Source organism: Orbicella faveolata, unplaced genomic scaffold (assembly GCF_042242905.1).
Source record: "Orbicella faveolata isolate gen_17 unplaced genomic scaffold, um_ofav_v1 contig_1, whole genome shotgun sequence".
In the NCBI taxonomy this organism is placed as follows: domain Eukaryota; kingdom Metazoa; phylum Cnidaria; class Anthozoa; order Scleractinia; family Merulinidae; genus Orbicella; species Orbicella faveolata.
Window position 1 is genome coordinate 3102763 of NW_028301536.1, and position 13477 is coordinate 3116239.

Below are 13477 nucleotides of genomic sequence, written 5' to 3' on the forward strand. Positions count from 1 at the left end.
TATATTGATCATGAAGAAAGGTAATATATATTCTGGAAAACACAAGAAATAGGAGATTTTTCTTTTTTCCTCGAAGTAGTTTTTGCGGCAAAATGTTCCAAGATTTACATAAGCAGTTCACAAGCTGTGATTGTTTAACAATCAAACTGAAATTATTTTCTAGAGTATATGGCAGCAACATGATATGTATTACTTGTAGAAAGCAATCATGGTTATGTGTTTGACTCCACCAAAGGATAATATACCTGTACATGTAGCCCTAATATGTATTAAATCACATATTGACCACATCAAGATCAAAACACTAAAACTGAAACAAAAAGTCACAGTCTATACTTTTTCTCTATTAATTCAATACAATAAAATTGACAACTGCTTTAACATCTTTACGTATTGAGTATTTCAGACCAGAGAGAGGCGAGGTGCAACAAAAGTTTCATCCTCATCATTTTATTTAGTAATGCAGGTTACAAAGATTAGCAGCCAGTGAGGCTGATGTGGACCTACAATTAACTAATAAAATGTGAAATAATAAACAAAATAATTTATAAAATTTCTGCATAACACAAAATGACTGAATGGCAATTACTCACGAATCCACGATGCAGTGAGCTTCGTCAGCCACAACACAGACTACGTTTTTTTGATAAACATCAGATAACAACATTTCTCTGCATTTCTTACTACTGATAAGTACTTCCGGATGAGCAAACACGATACTAACACGTCCGCATAACACATTTTCCACAGAATCACCTTGGACTTCGATCCCTGTCTCTTTGTCCGCTTCAGAACATTTAGCCTGGATAATTGCTGCTAACTGTCCTTGCTTCTTAATTTTCTCAACTTGGTCCATCATCAAAGCGGTCAATGGTGACACAATAACTGCAATCGAGCATTACTTTCCACCATACAAAAAAAAAAGTTAAACATACTCGGCAGAAGTTGATATATTAAAGACTTGCCATATCCTGTTGGCAGGACGGCTAGCACATCTCTCTTTTGCTGCACCACTGCTCTCAAAGCCTTTAGTTGTTTAGTTTTTAACTAACTGTAAATCAGGCGGTGCCCGTTCAGTCAAGGAAAACTTCAATGCGCGGTCAAATTCAATATTTGACATGTCCGCCATGTCCATGGACAACGTCCACAGTGACGAGCAAGGATGCTGCTAACAATATTTGCTAGCTAACTTTAACCCGCGAAACAAACTCTAACTCTCTACCTGGCCCTAAGCTAACATAAAAATGCTGCAACGTTGCTTAACCTATAAATTCTACGCGCCTGAGTCAGTCTTCTGAGTCGTTCTGTTCCGCGATCTTGGGAATTTATTTTGGGCATGAGCTCTTGCCTCGCCTGTCACATTCCTGGCAGGCGATCACGTAGGTGCAAATCGGATTTGGCCAGATCTCGCCTTCGGCTTCGTCCACAAGAGATATGGGAACGAGATTACTATAGGAGGACAGACGAATAGATGACGTCATCAGTAACCGATATTTTGGTTCTATCAGTATACAAAGCAGAGAGATTCCTTATTGCCGTGCGTCTGTCCAGTAATAGATCGCAGATGACGTGAAAATGTGGTAAGAACAAAAAACGTGGCTCCCGAGCCGCTAAGCGAGTGTGCCAGTGATGTCAAGTTACAATGCTACAGCCACTTACAAAACAATATGAGCTAAAATTTACACTTTTAATTTCTTCGTCGCTTCTTAAATCAAAATCTTTAAAAGGACCATTCTTAGGGGCTGGCCTTTATTTAATATACTACTATTTCCTGGATTTGTTTGAGGCCTGCTCACAAGTCAGAATAGATGGCGCCTTTTTTGACTAGCAATGCTATGAAAAGAAAAGTCTCGTGGTAGATTAATTACAATAACTCAAGAACGGTAGGTAAAGGGACTTTGGAATGCATTCAGCACTAGCGACGGTTACTTCTATCCTTATTTTAAAGCCAAATTACTTGGCGTGATTTAGGTCTAGGAGACTGGGGCTTTTTGCCACAACAAGGTATCCCATAATAATCTTCAGCCACTTCTGTTTCCTCGATGGTTTGGTGCATTAATGTATAGACCGTCTCTGGAATCCAGTACATCAATATCCCAGCAAGGGCTGCGACCACAGCAAAAATGACCACTGGAAACGCAATGCTGAGACCTGGTAATTGAGCCTGGCGAAGTAATCGGAACGAACGTAAGCGTGTTAGATGGCTTATGGTTCAAAAACGCCGCTTACCATGCAATTACTACTCCAAGGTACAACCCACCAAAAGGTCGAGGAACGAAAAGACTATTTTCGTCTTGCGACAATAAAATGCGAAAATCCCCCAGTGTGTCGGTGACGCTGCCCAATGCAAGCTTCTCAGGCCGGGCTACAGATATAAAGATTTTTTATTTCCACGGTAATTTGAGCTGATTTTTGGGATGGGAGGGGAGGTAGAGCAAGGATAAGATTTCTTTTTGACCAGATCTGTTTGAAGTATGTTCCAGTGCACTTTCGACTCACCGTCAAGGCCACAAATGGAGCTAAGATTCCGCCAATCCGAGCAGCTGTAGATCCTGTTCCTTGAGCTGTGTTCCTAGTAAGAAAATAAATTGAAGGGCTAGACTGTTACTATAATGACGTTGGCGGGAGAGCAGGGATACAAAATCCACCAGAGGCTACCATCTCACACTAGGCACCAATATGCTTTTTAATTTAGCCCTACTTCAAGTTAGTTACTTAAGTATTGCACAAAAGAATGGCAATGATACCAAAGAAATTCTAGTTACTAGAACAGGCAGCTGTTTATCAGGAATTGCTAACAACTGACATCCATAAGCATGGTATTTTTTTTTAGAAATGTCTTGCCTTGAAAGCCATTTGATTCTGTTAAACATGTACTGCAAGTGAACCATTCAAAAACAGTGGTGTCTGTCACACTTATATCGATATGCTACGACGCTGATCTACACAGATGTTGTTACGGGGTCAAATATGCGGGGTATCAGTTAACATTAATATTAAGAGACAAGGAAATCCAATATTACTCCAGCTATTTACAACTGAACTGCCCAAGCTTCTTTGCCAAATCTCAAGAGAACAGCAAACTGGCAGCCCAGAGCCGCCAGGACAGCATAAATGAAGTACATAAGTAGTGGTGTAAAATAAATTTTAGGTCAAAATTATTTCAAATTGATTCGATTCATTTGTATTTTTCAATGGAATCCAAACTAACACAAACAATGGAGAGGAAGAGAGGCCAGAAGGAGGACGAGGACGAGGAGGACGAGGACGAGGAAGAGGAGGACGTAAATGAGATAAACTTACCTCAGCACTGTTGGAAAGAGTTCAGAGGTCACCAGATAAACACTCGTCCAACTGCAGTCTATCATGAGGTATCCACAGAGAGACAGTGCTGTGGTTGCCTCTGGAGATTCTGAAAATAAGAAATCCGAATGCTTAAATCTTGTCACTATTTACATTACACTGGCGAATATCTCAGCTGCAGAGAGTATTTCTGCATGTTGAATGGGAACAAGACTTTAGACGCACTTGGTCACGATGGACCTCAATATCAGCCCTCATAGCGGAGCTCCTGTGTGCCGAAGCGCATGTGAGCGGAACCCCATACCTTAGCAAATTTGCTAACCCATCGATCTAAACAATTTTAATTGTCACGTGACTATCCGTACGTACGAGGGTCCGGTCCGTACGTCCGTACGTCCGTAAGCCTCCATACCCTCCAAAACTCCACACCGTTAAAAACAAGATCATTACCATATGTACATCTTTGATATTGGACATCCATGTTATGATTAATTGACAGCTGTCAAAACAGGGTATGCGCTGACCAGTACCATATGACCATATCGCGGGCTCAGGTTAAGAGCTCGTGTCGAATGTATTTTTTGAAGTTGACCGCTGACCAGGTACTGGTTTTGCGATTGGATCTCGGGCTCAAGTCAGGGTATTACCCTAGGGAAGAAGGAGAGAGTACGAGTAAAGGCAAACTTTCGGCGCAAATCAACCCCTGGCGCGTTGTTGATTTTTCTTCCCACCTATTTTCTTTGCACAATCGTCTCTTGGAAAGTCCCTAAAATATTGCGTACGTAATTCCTACAATCGTGGGTACCTACACTTATTGGGTAAAGTTTGTTAAAATTTAACTGAAAGAAATAGTGAAATCACACGCTGAATAATTACATGCTCACAATTGGTCATTCTTTTTAGTTTCTGATCCAAGAAAAACAAATCCTCTTTTTCCTTTATGGTTTATTATCGTAATCAGGAGCTCCGCTTTTAGGCTTGGCTAAATCTATATATTCCTACTATCCAAGGAGCCATTCCACACAAGTACCGTGATTTCTAGAAATATGACCTCGCACTGACTTCAGTCCGCAACAGACTACTGCACTTCACGGTATTACTTTTACGTGCTACATTTTACCCCAATGGCCAGCTCTATGAAGACAGTGAACCACAGAATGGGTTCGACTGACTTCGATGATCGAATACAGTCGGACAGTCACAGTATTAAAAAAAATCCTGTTGCAATCAAAAGCAAATAGTTTAAATGACCACTCGGTCTGAAACACATGTTTCATGGTTTTAATCTTTTACCTTTGTACACCAGTAGAAACATTAAAAATGTGATCCCGACCAAGATCATGATAATAGCATGGCAAATACGGCGACCAAATCTGAGAAAAGCAAATGCGATAAGATAAAATGAATCCGAATAAGTCAGTCAGGGACATAAACTATTCCTTAAGATTCAAATGACGAACCTGCCCCATACTGTTATCATTGTTAGTAAGGAATTTTAGGTATAATATGAATGATATAGAAGATTGTTTTAAAACGAGTCAATTACACAAACTACAAAAAAGAAAGCAGCTAAGGCAATGCTACACATTGTTCTTCATTCTGCCAAAAGAAGAGATTTTAAACCACAGAAAGGAGAAACGCACCATTGCTTACCTTAGGTATAGGATCCACGTGAGAGGTATCTTAAGAGTTGTAATAACGTTCATAATGGTATAATTAACGTAAAGGTTGCCAACCAGCTGAGAGATGAATAAAAAAATCCCGAAACCGACCAACGCCACAACAAACCTGCAACATATAGTGCTTGTGAACAGTTGATATGTGTTTTTACCCGAAGAATATGATAGTATCGTGTTCAACTGGTAATGAATTTAGAAGCTTTCCTACGGATTCTCGCTTTGGCGCCGTAATGACTCAATAGTTAGCCCATTGGACTCGAAATCGCGCAAACCAACTTGTAGGCTATCATTATTTAGTATAAATCTACTAGCGTTCTATCACGAATGGCGTTCTCTGATTGGCTTCGCTACTCACTATCTATTCTGTTATAGATAGCGAGTAACGTAACAGTGTGCGCTTGTTAACAAAATGACGCCCGCTTCTTTGCGTTTTCGAGGTGTCTGCGAAGAGGATTTAGATAACGTTTTGAACGACCGGACTAGTAGATTTACACTAACACAATTAGATTATTCGCTCTCGATTTAGAACTATGCGTGATAGTTGACAAGGGCTGCGTCCTCGTCAACTATATCACACGACAGAAATCGAGACAAATAATCTAATCGCTAAATATATATATAGCAAGGCGTGGTTTAATGGTGGTCTGACTAAGGTTTGAACTCAGGTCACTCAGGACCCCCGATCTCATTGTTGCATTAATTCTATAGATTGAGCTAGCTAAACCCATTCTCTTCCTCAAAGCCACGCGGTCTTCTTGGCCGTGGCGGTCACCTTTTCTTCGTACCAGGGTCATGCCACTTCAAAAGAGGGGCAGGCGATCCTGAAGACGAGAACGGCGCTAACCTTAGTTAGGCCATTATTGTCTGATATTCATACCATTGATAGCAGATGATCATCGTCCATTTCCTCAGCTTTGGCGTGCGAAACATGTCGATCGGTGTGTATTTTTTAGCTTCTCGTTCTCGTTCTAACTGGTCTTTCCTCACTTTCTCCAAGAGCGCCCTTAACTCCTCTGAGTTTACAGGTTTGCCCTTCTTGCCTCCAAAACGCTCAATGACAGTTTGAGCCTCGTCCAAGCCATCGTGAGCAATGAGCCATCGTGGGGATTGTGGAAAAAATCTGTATAAAGTGTTAATCTTGAATTAGAATTTAAGGTTTTTAATACATTAAAATGTTTTCCGAATTTTTCCTAGGCTCAATTACCAGCCGCTGGTAGATTGAGGAACGCGGTTTTGCTCTATAGATCTGGCCTAGAATCGCGCACGTTTACACTGTATAGATGAGCTAATCTTATAGATTAAAACTACAGAGTTAGATCCCGTCCTAAATGTCTACGTAAATGGAAGCCGTTTGTGGTTCGCTGAAGTCGCTTTTAGTAACGTGTTTTGATTTTAGAGCTCTAAACTCTGTTATCGAGGTTTTTGTTAGGTCAAATCACAGCTTTAGGTCTGAAAACTAATAAGGTACACCAGAAATGCGTCGTGCAACCTGGCAAACAACTCCTCGCTGGATTACACCAAAACGAAGTCTCCAATCAGTAATATAAGTTTCAAACAATTACTTAATTTACATCCCCGCTCTTTAGAGCAAAAAAAAAAAAATGATTGTAATTGATGGTTGTGTGTGAGTCAGGGAGCGAGCGAGAGATCGAACGATTTTGTGAGACTGTTCAGAACCCCGCATTTTGCCCTTAGTATATCAGATGGATTAATTGTTCCACTGTTACAAATATCTCGATGGTTATTGATGAAACGTATATTCATTTACTTTTTAACCTACTTTCGATTACTTACTTCCAAAACGGGAACAGCAATACCGCTGGGAGAGTAACAATCATTGTTAGATTTCTCCAATCACGTTCAAAATAAGCGATAAGGAGAAATAACATTTGAAAGCCACTGACAAGGAACAGACCCATATTGGCAACAGCTGTTCTTTTGCCGGGACCAACTAATTCCATGACGTAAATATAATGTGCCAGCATAACTCCGGTGAGCCCAAAACCAACCAGGAACCGAAGAACCGCAAACAAAGGGGTGGAATGAACAAACGCTGAACCGAATCCTGTTACAAGCTGTAAAAAACATACAATGAAGTGCATTAGACCTCAGGCAATTTACATTTTAAAAGGGCTGGTCTCTATATGTCCATTAGCTTGCGAGCAGGCTCTCCTTTGAGTCACGCGCGAGCGAAGAGAAAGTCGGCGAGGCGGGCGATCCGGCGGGGAGGAATCTGGTACCAAAGCGCCAAGAAAGTGGGGTAACTTTTTTCGCGGCTTCGCCTCTCTCGCGCCTGTGCTCTCTAAACGTGAGTCTGCTCTCAGGCCATATGTCCGTTAAATGTTTCCCTGGGAACTGTGTAGCTTACCATTATGGCATTGCAGATAAATATGCATTTCTTTCGGCCCCAGGCGTCGGATAATATCCCGGTCACAATTGAACCAACCAACATTCCAACGAAGTAACAAGACTGAATAGTAGCGCCCAGGAATGCGCGGTCACAAATTAGGTTCCACTGCGAAGAAAGGAAAAAAAAAGGTTCGCATCCATCCTTGACTCCTGGCTTTCTAATATTGTTCAATATGTTTAACTTTCATTATTTTTTCAAGATTTTCATTAATAAGGTACGTACCTCTGACACAATGCTATGAAACGGTCCGTCGAACTCGTATGACGTACAATCGTCACAACATTTTTTTGGATCACACGTGACATTTGGCGTGACACAGTGGAAGCCAGGGGTACCAAAACCAAATACCAGTAAGAAAAACTGACTTATCAGGGGAAAAGCCAGCAAATACGAAGTGAAGTACAAGACTTGCTGGTATTTTCCAAAAGGTGAAACATGTTTAAAAATATCGTCAAACGCAGATGTGCGTTTTTCATTTTTAGATGAAATACTTGCAGCCATCACTCCTGAACAGTGGGAAAAAAAAAGAAAAAAAAAATTTAGAAAACGGAGAAATGCTTACCACAACGACGGCTGCATAGCTGCCTACAATGCCATGTGTTTTCTTCTGAGAGCCCTCTGGATGAAAAGTACATGTTCCTTGGCTACTTGAAAATCTCCCCCTTCGAAACTCAGTTATTCGAAAGCTCACGATATTTTTTGAAGAATATCGAGGCTGAAATTTGCGAAATTTTAAGAATATTTTAAGAAAAAACGCGAGGCTGATCAAAAGAATATAATTTTGTGTGTTGAAAGTTTGTAACTACAATACAATTGGTACATGTTTTAGCTAAACCGTATAAAATTTTTCCTTTCTCTAAACGGCAAAACTAGCCAAAAAGCAACAAAAACAGCATTAGCCGTATATATAAATACAATGATGCAAGAGACCGCGAACGAAAATGCGGCCGGTGTACTTAGGATCCGTATTTTCAATGCTAATAACATTTCTGCAAGAAGTTCTGTGCGTCTCATATCAGGCTTATTACTTTGAAAGTGAAATTACTATGTTCCCTTGTTCGGAAAATCTCTTAAGGTCATTCCCCAGAATTGCATTGCGCATCCTTACTGCGCATAATTTCACGCGTGATTAGCGCGCGCATTAAAAAATGGCGGCCTTTATTTACAGCTGGACCTCGCCGTAGAGGTAAACCGTCATTTTCTCGCAAACGAGTATGGTGACCTATCATTTTTTCTGTTGTTTTGAATTGAGTAATAAATTTCTCTGTGTAAAATAAATATGGACCAATTCTCAGTGTAGAACAAAAAGCAATCGCCGGAAACGTGAATTTAGCAAGCAATCGTGACTACAATCATAGTGTTATTATAAGGATTTATATGGGTATAAACAAGGTGCTGTTGCTCCTAAACGAACATTGGGACCCCTCATTTTTATTTCAGAATTTAAGTTCCTATAATATAAACAATCAATACGCAAAGTTTCACAAGAATCCCAGTGCAGGTTCTATTTCAGTGGAATGACCTTAAGAGACTCTCTGATCTTCACGTAAGCTCGTGCATCGATTTAAAAAAAAACTGGGCTCTTCGTTTGACATGAGGTATGTTTGGCTTATCCCACTTAACACAAGTAATCAAAGCCCTAATTTCACCAGATTAGTTTATGTTTTCTTTTATCTACCACAGTAATGCTATCCGGTAGGTCACGGTGTTGAAGAAACGCAATTTCCGGACAGATTTTTCTTCCAAAGTAAATACTGTCCCACTTAGGCCATTCAATCCAGGTGTAGTAGATCACGTAACTAGACACAACTTTAGCACTGACCAGAGTCTGACGAACAGGTCATACACTAATCTAATCTAAATCTTCGAAATAACGACTTCAAACTGTAGAAAATCTCAAAAGAAACATCAGGAGCCCATTACCCTGGAAACACAGGAAAACCAAAAGAATCACGGGTGGGCAAAAGCTAGCTCAAATAAACTTGAAAAACATCGCCCACGTTAATTATAAGTTAAACATCATGTACAGTGCTAGGAAATTATCCGTGATTCTGCCAACTGACTGCATCCGGCTTTGCGAACTTTTGAAGTTAAGTTTATGGCTTGATAAACTTCATAAATAAATCCTCGGTGTTTAGCCTCAGGGCTTGGGTAAGGTTAGGTTAGGGTTATTTAGCTCCTCCTAGAGTTATTTAGAACCACGAACGAAATACAGACAGTGGAATTTTCGGACCGTAATTATAAACTTTTTGCGCTCAGGTTTTGGCTTGAAATGTAAGGCGCAGTGAAATGGCCCTGCTAGGATAATTGGCAATGAAACAGGGACACAGAAGAAAGGAAAAAATGAAAGAGAAAACCACAGAATCTCCTCCCATATACAATCCTCTATGAGTAAATAAATACATCGATCTTTCAGATCCAAACTTTCGCTTCGGTCGGCACAGTTAACATGCAGCAAAAGGCTTCAGTAAAAAAGGAACATGTGTCCTTGAATGGAAAAGTAGTTGGTTTGATCATGAATACAGGGTTTGGCCGATAGGACGGAAATTTGCGTGGACCTTTCGCCACGATCTAATTGCACTCTCGCCGGGCCGCTAGAAAATGGACGGAAATTTAATCTTGGGTCCACAATTCGTCAAACAATAACAGCGTATTCAATCGTACAAAATAGCAGGTGCCCTTTCTATATCTCTGTCACAAAAAAATCAACAACGGCATATTTTGCATGTGTTGTATGAACGAGACTTAATTCACACAATCGTAGCCAACTAAAGGTGACATTATATAATCGTACATAATCGATCGTGCACAAACCTAGATCTTATATATGCAAGGATATCGATTCTGACATCCAAAAGTCTTTTTCATCTTCATCACTAATACTCTAACAAAGGGCAATCAACACATACAAAAACTGAAATCTTCGTGACCAGTACTACGGACAAGGTCGTTATGCACTGAAGTTTACCCGGCCCTCTGCAGTGAAGGCTGAGCCCAACTAATTACAACACTTGAGATGAAAACTAGATAAGACAGCATCTACGCATGTCGTGTAAAATCACGAAGGCAAAGTTCAAATTTGACGATGCACTGCACGGAAACGAAAACAAGCTACACTTACCTAATGTTCACTTGAGTCCGTGAGAGAGGGCTGTGCCGTAAATTTAAGCTCCTTGAGATCTACGAAATGTTGTTAAAACTCCTCTTTACCGGTAGGTACAACTCCCAAAAGATTCTAGTACATGCCTCAGACATAAACTGGGATATTAAATCGAACAACGCTTTCGTAGGCTGGCTAAAGCCGGATCCCGGGGGGAGGGGGGGTTACTTCGAGAAAAATTGGGTGGGGGTGTGCGGCCCGCTTCCCAAAACCCTTACCCTATTTATGACCAAAATCTGCGATATTCCCTACCTTAGTTATGACCTAAGCATAAATTCGAAACCCTATTTATGACCAGACCCTTAAATCAAAACCGTGTTTCTGACCTGCATTACAATTAGTTCCCTAGTTCAGACCAATGTTAAATTACCGTAAACATAATTTGTGAAGGGCTTCTGTTGATTTTCTCTTTCGATAACTAAGAAAAACTGGCTTCCTCTCAAAAACACACCATATCAAGGCTAGAGTGCAAAAACCGTACCCTATTTATGACCAAAATGGTTAAAATCAGCTAAAATCGATATCCTATTTATGACCAAAACGGCTGAAAAACCATACCCTTTGGGGCCGCAGATACCTATATAGCCCATATAAGGGAGTAGCCCCCCCCCCCCCCCGAAGCAGATATACGATACATCACTCAATTAAAACGTAAACCGCAAACGACCCAAAATAACTCAATCTGTCAGTCCCAGTGATGATCATCTTGTTGTGGCGGTCACGACAAAAGGTATATTGTAAAAGCTGGATTGGATTGGATTTGTAAAACATGGATTGGATTCGTAAATTTGGATTGGTAGAACATGGATTTGTAACACACGGTAACAATATAAAACTTTGTGTTCAAATAATTACGAGTCTCATTTTTGCCGAGATCTCTATCACGCCACTGATGCTTGAGCCCAAGTCGCCTGAGGGAAACGTGTCAAATACTGTTAAAAGTCAGGCGTTCCTTTTTCTTGGCGAACTTATTCGTCGCCTTGTCAAGACAATGCCCAGTGTCCAACAATGTCTGACACTGTCTAGGAGAGAGTTGAATGATTGAGCAGCCATCGATTTAAAAAATAGAGGGGAAACGGTGGGGGAGGGGGCAAGGGGGTGGAAGCCCGGGAGAATAGGGGACGGGAGGCGGGAGAGGAAAGGGTGGGAAGTCTCAGGGCAGGAGTAATAAGGAGTTCTAAGAAGGCGGGAATCATTTGTTAAGCAGTTAAAATACTTTCAAAAACGAGAACCTAAAATGTTATTAGGCTTAAATTTAGCTTACTCTGAGACTTCTGGGTCAGGAGGGAGGGGGTGAGTCTATTGTTTTCTGGTATTGATTCGTGACCGACTCATCGCTGCCAGTGTGACGTCACATAGCAACGAGTGAGCGCTTCGAGTAGCCTATTCAGATTACGCTATTGAAGAAGGACAACAGAGGTTAAGAAAGCACACTGGCAGTGATGACTCAACCAATGTTTTGCTTAGAGAAGCCTCCTCCCTCCCGCTTTTCAAGGGAAGAAAAAACTCGCCCTTAGGCTGAAAAAACTGAGGCTTACTTCCAGTTAAATTTGGTGGTAAACGTCATAGGTCATCAGTTGTTGTCACTTAAGCTGTCAGAAGACGTGAGTATGAGGAGCAAGGCTGAGAACAAAGGAAAAGGAAAAGGAAACGCCTAAGGATAGTGCAGCTAAATGACAAGGATGTGTTTTGCGTCTCCTTCTTTACAGAGGACGGGAGCAAGACGGGCGAGGGAGGTTCTGACCCCTCCTGTTTCCCCCTCCCACGAAACAGATTGGTGCAGATTGTAAGAACATGTTTCTGACAGCCCTCGTCGTACAATTCTTTTCGCGTCATCTTAAAAGACATCAGGCTCGATGAGAGAGCGGCGGAAATCGAGCCTAAAAAGACATTTAATTAAATCAGTAAGTATAAGTACGTATTATATTATCCGTTTTTTGGTAGCACTTGCAGTCGCATAATTTGTGTTTGGGTGGCGTTCAACGTTTGTAACGTCCATTCACCCTGAAGAAGGCGGGTCTATCCTGTCGAAATATAGGTGTAAAGGGAAAAAATGTGTGTCATCTTCATTTGTGACTGAGTATACGTGTATTGAAGGGGATAAAGCTGGAAATGTTTTTATGGTGAGAGTGAAGCATTGCACACATGAAAGATTACTACAAAGCAGTCATGACGGGCACCACTACAACTGGCTGAATACATCAATGAGTACATCAATGGCCTTTTTGGTAAATAACCTATTACCCTCACAGGCCATCACAGCCGGTTCAAACATATGATGTAAGCAGAGTTTACTTGCATGTTCATCCTTCACGTGCATATTATATACGAATTCAGAAGTTGACCAGCTCCAAGTTAGCCTTTGAACAGGCTCCGGCTGGAAGACCCCTTCCTGGAAGGGCCTGAGAAGGAATCAGCTGAGAGTGAAGTGGCCGAGGGGGAATGCGGTCGGGCTATCCTCTTTCCTCCCTCTTTCTCTTCGCCTTATCCTCGACCAGAGAGCCTGTTCACAAGTTAGTAGCCCTGAGTCGGCTTGATAGCCCACTTGCTGCTGAGTAGCACTTACTACGTACACCGGGGTAGTAGGAGTAAAGAACTAACTGATTCGAATCTCGTTCGAGCAGCCTGGAGTTCTGTTCAGGCATTTTTTTTTTCCAGGATGTTCAGGCATCCATTTTCGCCTGACTGCTTAGTTCCGTACATAACTGTGATTTGGATTTTTTATTTTACTTATACTTTTTACTTACAACACTTTCTGTACATACACCCACTTTCCCCAGATTTTACCCACTGTTTCAGTAGAGATTTGGGAACCCTTTTTACTAGGCAATCCCATACTTTGATTTCACACCTTAAAAAGGCCACAAAGGGTGCCTGCTGTATCTACTGCCTTATAAAAGAAGTTTTTTTTTTTTTATCCTGTAT

The 13477-nt window shown here is 41.2% G+C and overlaps 1 protein-coding gene across 1 annotated transcript; it reads right to left on the reverse strand.

The window, feature by feature from the left end:
• Positions 1 to 313: 313 nt before the first annotated feature.
• LOC110052553 (organic cation transporter protein-like) lies at positions 314 to 10978 on the reverse strand. Its single transcript, XM_089285054.1, has 10 exons — positions 10514 to 10978; positions 7615 to 7898; positions 7351 to 7497; positions 6777 to 7057; positions 5860 to 6102; positions 4957 to 5091; positions 4597 to 4676; positions 3304 to 3412; positions 2500 to 2572; positions 314 to 2164 (listed from the first exon to the last, which is right to left on the reverse strand). The coding sequence occupies exons 2-10, from the start codon at positions 7891 to 7893 to the stop codon at positions 1943 to 1945; spliced, it is 1569 nt and encodes a 522-aa protein (XP_089141180.1). The 5' UTR covers positions 7894 to 7898; positions 10514 to 10978; the 3' UTR covers positions 314 to 1942.
• Positions 10979 to 13477: the final 2499 nt, after the last annotated feature.

Excerpts from the sequence above, each read along its gene's own strand:
- LOC110052553 (XM_089285054.1), bottom strand. The coding sequence starts at position 7,893 with ATGGCTGCAAGTATTTCATCTAAAAATGAAAAACGCACATCTGCGTTT. Across the intron at positions 6,103-6,776 it reads TTGCTGTTCCCGTTTTGGAA|ATTTTTTCCACAATCCCCAC; the intron begins GTAAGTAATCGA and ends CACTTTATACAG. Across the intron at positions 3,413-4,596 it reads GTTTCTACTGGTGTACAAAG|AATCTCCAGAGGCAACCACA; the intron begins GTAAAAGATTAA and ends TCTTATTTTCAG.